Source organism: Struthio camelus, chromosome 2 (assembly GCF_040807025.1).
Source record: "Struthio camelus isolate bStrCam1 chromosome 2, bStrCam1.hap1, whole genome shotgun sequence".
NCBI classification, from domain to species: domain Eukaryota; kingdom Metazoa; phylum Chordata; class Aves; order Struthioniformes; family Struthionidae; genus Struthio; species Struthio camelus.
The window spans coordinates 79,029,993-79,035,992 of NC_090943.1; the positions used below are offsets into that span (position 1 = coordinate 79,029,993).

A 6,000-nucleotide genomic window follows, 5' to 3' on the forward strand; every position below is an offset into this window, starting at 1 on the left:
TTTTTCAAAGGATGATTGTGTCTAAATTTACTTGCTTGTCCTAGCTGTTTAATTAGTAGAATTATTTTACATGACATTTGCTTTATTACTTCAGCTATATAAAATATTTGCTTGGGAATTAGCTGCTTAATGAACAATAAACAGTAACAAATTTCAGCTTTAGAAATCATTAAAACCAAAAAAATCAGAAATCAAGCAGGCATGGTCTCATCTTCTTGCATTGGAAAGTGGCTCTTCTGACACTACAGCTTCATTGAGAAAAACCAAAATGCCCAAATTGTGGAAAGAGAAGAGAGGGTGTGTGATGCTGTTGTTGTTGTTGTTTTATGTTGTTTTAGCCAAACCTAAAGTTGAATTTATGGTGTCAGATAAGCTGCAATAAGAAAAGTGATTGCCGTAGCTAGTCAAAATCAAATATTTGTAAAGCGAATATGGTGTGTTTTGGGGTTGGTAATTTTTAATGCATTAAGATAATCATCTGTTAAAATTCCAGAGTTCATCTTTGGATGCTGGTGTTATGGTCTCAAGCCTGCTTGTAGAAATGCAGTCATGTCCAAAAGTAGAATTTCAGTCGAGTGAGCGGTATGGAGAAGATCTGAATGAAGATGCTTGGCAGTACATATTTGCTATTGATCTACTCTGCTCCCACATGAAGTGGGGTTGGACACATGACAATGTCATAAGGTATTGTGGCAAGCAGTTCCTTCAAACGTTAAGTTTTCCAATTATTTTTTTTCATAATTGAGAAGCTGTGACTTAGCTTTTAACATAATGAAACATTTCATAAATGCTTTTTTTGTAACCATTTGACACCTACACTAGCTACCGTTTTTGTCTGCCTTCTTTTAAGATAGCATGAGTGGTCAATGAGGAATGTAGGCTTGTACAGTACTATTCCGGTAAACTAGTCATGTTAGAACCATCTTAATAAAGCTTTCATTTTTTAAATGGCTATATTTGAAGGGTTTTGAGTTGCATTACTTATCAAGGAAGAAAAGTGCCTGGTTGTCTTCCTCTGGACTTAGTTGAAGATTTTTACAGTTACTGAAAAATGAAAGTGGAACCCCGCTACTTTAGTGCTGAAAAATAAAAGTATGGTTACTTGTCACTAGTTTACTATCCTAATTTCAGCCTCCATAAGCCTTTTTAACGAAGATATTTTACAACTAATTGAGTCTAGGTATTGTCATAGGTTTAGAATTAATGTTTTACGTTTTCTTTGAGCCCTGTAATCCAGCGCATAGACTGCTACCGTACTTGACTCGGTTTCAAAGACTTAATTTTGATTGCTACATTTACCTGAGAGCCCTATTTTGTATGTAGGGATTACATTAAGCAGGTAGAATCTCCAGATTATTATGCAATTTTGCAACTGCTATATAACATAATTAGCTTGTGTGAAATAAATGTGAATAACTGATGATAATTAAGCTTTCTAATGATGCAGAATTTATTTTTGTGGAATCCTTTTAGAGTTGATACAAATTGGCTTCAGTGAAAGATTCATCATTTTAACTAAACCCATGCAGATTTGACTGTTGTACAGATGATGATAAACTTAGCTCTACTAGCATCATTTTAAGGATAAAAAAGATCTTGCATCTCAAGTCCTTTTAGGTTAAAAACAAGTATCAGATTCCATTTGTAACATAGAAGTTGTTGTTTTCCAGTGATAGAATAAGCTGGTCTAACATCTTGACGTGAAACCTGAAAGTAGTATGATTTCGTAGGCGTGTGTGAAGTCTGGGTAGTAAGTTCTTGAAAGTAGGTGAAGGTTGAGAATGTTGCAGGGAAAAGGATGGAGATGGATGTTTTTATCAGAAATAATATTCTAAACAGGAATGATTCCTCCAGCAGGTCAGTTTTGATGGCTTGGGTTTAAAAGCTTCTTTACATTACTCTGCTTGTGGATGCTTGGAATGTTAAGTTTTTCCCTGAGAAGGTGAATTAAAATGCAGGTGGAATTATGGAAATAGATGATAAATAGAAGACCTATTTCTGTTCACTATAGCATGAATTGTGCACCACCCCTTCATGCAGTATCAGATTTTCAATTCATTTGTCTTCCACAGCAAAGTGCTTTGGCCTTCTATGGATAAGTGGGTAAAAAACAGAAAAGGTCATGAAGTGGTCCAGTCCATTCCTGATACTGTGATAGCATCAACATTCAGACTAATTGGTAAGTAATCCAAACTTTTGATTGAATTTCTGCTTTGTATAAGTATGACATGTGAAAGTGTCAAGGTGCCTGAGAAGTGAATTGAAATGTTTCTGCTTTTTTTTTTTTTTTAATTCTTCTTCTTTTGGGGGGAGGTGTCTTGATTTTATTTGTTTGTTTATTTATTTATTTTCCCCTGCTTTCTTCAACAATTTCTCATGCATGTAATTAAGTTTTGAGATGCTACTGTTTTTCTTTTAGGTCGACTGGGCCAAATAGGTTTGAAGGAAGGATATCTTTCTGCTGTGAGGAATGTTAGTTCTGTAATTGGACTATTTGTACAGCATGCAAAAGAAGAAGGTAATGTCTGCTTAGAGGAAATCTAGTGGAAAACCTGCAATGTGAAGTTTTGTCAGTATAAACAAAACACAAACTAGGACACACATGCCAAAATAGCCTGCTTGTACAGTTTTATGTTAGTGCAGAACAGTACAAACAGGCTTCAGTTCGAGGAGCACTTGCTCCCTAATCAAAATGTAGTAATATGGCTCAGATATAGCCAGCCTGGAATTATGCTGCTTCAGAGAACTTAAAGGGTGATCTTGACATGAGCAGGAATTGCTAATTTGCTACCTGAACAGCTCATGGTGGAGTTGCGTTGCTGCTAGCAAGAAGGTTGTTACTGTGAGAGAGGCTGTAGGGCAATCTGAATTCCTGACTATGGGATGAAGCAAGCCAGTAAGGGCAGCCGAGATCTACGTTGCTAAATTATTCTGGATGTTAAGCCTCAGTTTACAGTGAAGCATTGGTTGATGTTAGGGAGCTGTCTTGAACTACTCTTACGGCTTCTCTCCCTTCCAGTTTCTAGTTGTTCCAGGTAAGTGGTATATAACTTGAAGTTTCTATATCAGGCTCTGCGTAAACCTGACTTTTCATAAAGGCTGGCCACTTTAAATCAGAGTAAAATCACTAGATGCTCAAGTCCCTTGTACCCTTTCAAATACTGAAAACCTGCTAAATTTGGAAAACTGGAGCGTGCTAGCTTAAAATGAGATATTATGGAATTTAAGAGTGTGCAGGTTGTTACCTGCTACTATCTGGTTTTAGGCATCCCGATTCATAATGTGTTTGTTTTTTTTATTCTAATTCCTGAAATAATAAGTTTTTTTTTTTTTGATTCACATATCCCAAAAACATTACTATGTCTTAAAGTTTCCTTAAGCTGACTTGTGTTGACTCTTTGCAGATGTGCCCTGGGGAGTGCAGCTGGCAGCCATATATTCATTGTGTGACTTGGGTTCAAGCAATCCAGTAGGTATTGTTGAGGCCATCCATGCTTGGAAAGCAACAGCTCTAAAGAGCATCCCTTTTGCTGTCACGAGTGGCATAGCTGAAATCACTTCTGTGTGTAAAATGGACTTAAGCTAAAACTGAGGGAAACAGGCTGATCTAAAGGAAGAAGTGCCTTATTTTACTAAGCAGTAGTTGGTTCCAGTTAATACAAAGAAGAAAACCGGGAGAAAAATGGTGTGTGGTGTGGGATTTTTGGCTTTTAGGATTTTTGTTTTGGGTTGTTTTGTTATGTTTTACTGAATGTCTGATCACACAACGCAAGCTCAACTGTTTTATTTCCCCTTTGTGTTCTCCCCTTTTGCAAGGGGAGAGAGGTTTTAAAAAAGCAAAATGGCTTGCTTTTCCCAATAACTCGTCAGTGATCTAAAGCCAGTAGACGTTTTTCTCTCCTGAGAGATTTATGGTTTGATGTCATTGTTTGTATTTGTCTTCCCTCAATATGGAGCACTGGCTATTTGCCACAATAGAAGATTGAGTCTGGCTGGAAACCTGCTCTATTATTTTGTACTTTATTTATAAAGTAACTGTTCAGATAGCAGGACTTTGTCCAGGTTCTGCTTTGTTTTACGTGAGTAGTCTCATCAATTTAATTTAAAATACTTGTTTAAAGCAAGTAGGAATTGGCTTTTTATGTAACAATCGTGTATAGAGTAACAGAGGTATTAAATCTCTGAATTTGTATATATGGTATATTCTGATAATGTGTTTCACATTTGATACTGTTCCACTTGAGGAATTTTGTGCATGTACATAGAAAGTTGGTTCAAAAAAGTTCCAGTTTCTAATGATAGCTTCACTATACTCGACATTTTTGTACCTTTCATAATAAAAGAAACAAACACGTTTGTGTCCTTGTTGGTCTCTTTAAATATTACACTTTGAACATCAGTTGTAGATGACTGTGAATGGGCCGTTGTTTGTAGCTTAAGTGAAGTGTTGAGGGCAGGAAGAAATGACCAAGGAGGTTTGCCCATAACATTGCAGTTTTGGCCACTGGAAAGAGGCTATATTGCAGCTCTTGAGCTGGTATGAGGAGAGGGGGGTTAGGTTAGGGTGTGTTGTTTGTTTGTTGATTTTTTTAGTATAACCATATGAAGGGGTGAGCAGTGCTAACGCAGGTTCCCATTGTAATGAGATTTGGACCGAGCCAGAGCTTTGAGGTTTGAGGTGTATCGGTCCCATCTGTCCCCGCCCCCTGCTTTTCAAGGGAGAGTCTTAGTTTCCTGAAACCAGCTGTGTACTTGGATAACGAAGTATGTAACTCGGAGTGAATCAGACAACATACAATTTGCACTCAATTCTTTCTCCTGCCCATAGTGTCCTTGCAGGCAGGCCCGTGCTTTCAGGCTTGTCTTCGGTTAGTTCAGTGTCTTAGAGATGCAGCAAGCTCTTTACAGCCTCTTTTGGTCCTTGTAAAGTGCTTTTTGGGCATCTAAGCTGTCTGTTTCTTGCTCCTCTGAACAGTTTCTGAGTTGATCCGCATGAACTGCAGGCTCCCAGCCCATCTGATGCGTTTTTGTGATCCCTGGGAGGGTCTGTCCTGGAGCATACTGAGTTGCTCATCAAAGAAAGAATAGTCTTCCCTCATTGCAGAGTTTTAGTGGACTAGGCACTGCTGCCTCCGAAGGGAGGAGATGCACATTGCTTTTGGTATTGCCTGTTGTACACTTAGCATTGTATTTCAGATTTGGATACAGGCTTTGGCTTATTCTGCTTTACAAATTTGTTTTAAATGTACTTCAGATTAACACCTAAAACCTAATACCTGTTTATGGTGTGAGCAGAATCTTATGGGAGCTTCTTTTGTATCTTGATGACTCCTATTCTAGACTTTTGATAGGAAACAAAAATCAGTCACTTAAGCAGTAAAATCAATCCACTAATATTTCCAAACATTCATGAGAAATCTGAAATCCTGGCAACTTTCTTTAGCTTAATTTATATGAAATAAAGGATTGGAATACCTTCTATTGGCAGTTTAAAATACTTGACTTCACTCTCAGTTTTATAAATGACAACATGGTTACTGATCAGATTGACTTACTCTTGTGCTTTCTTTTGCTTATCTGTAGAAGTAAGTTCACGCATCCATTCTACTCTGCCATCAGAGTCAGTCTTTCTCTTTGCAGTAAGAGTGGCTGGCATGTTCTTTCTGCTGTGCTTTTAGTTCTTGTCATTTCCTCAATGAATTGCAATGTTTTGTGTCCCAGTTCTTTTGATGTATTTTGATTACAAAAGCATCTTTCTGTGCCACTTGCGATGATCGTGTTCCAGCATATGACTCTCATTCTAGACATATTTACATTGTCACAGCTTGGAACCTTATGTCTGAGGTCTGCTGCTGATCCTCCAGATCACAGATGAAGCATAGTATCTCCAAGTTGTGGAGTTTCATGCCAGAAAGATGAAGCCTCCTGATCCAGGAGGCCGTGGCCATTTTTAGCTGTTCTAGATCCTTGTCCCTGGTACTTTTGAAAACTACTAGTTTA

At 37.8% G+C, this 6,000-nt stretch overlaps 1 protein-coding gene across 4 annotated transcripts in view; it reads left to right on the forward strand.

Annotated features, from left to right (window-relative positions):
• Window positions 1–4,358, forward strand: part of ICE1 (interactor of little elongation complex ELL subunit 1) — a 33,949-nt gene extending 29,591 nt beyond the window's left edge. For all 4 annotated transcript variants that reach the window (XR_011138954.1, XM_068931349.1, XM_068931348.1 and 1 more), the window contains 4 exons: window positions 494–684; window positions 2,073–2,179; window positions 2,420–2,518; window positions 3,405–4,358. Coding sequence is in view for 3 of the 4 variants with exons in the window: in XM_068931349.1 (XP_068787450.1) it covers window positions 494–684; window positions 2,073–2,179; window positions 2,420–2,518; window positions 3,405–3,586 (579 nt within the window). In the remaining variant the exon portion in view is untranslated. The remainder of the gene's footprint in view (window positions 1–493; window positions 685–2,072; window positions 2,180–2,419; window positions 2,519–3,404) is intronic.
• The last annotated feature ends 1,642 nt before the right edge of the window (window positions 4,359–6,000 follow it).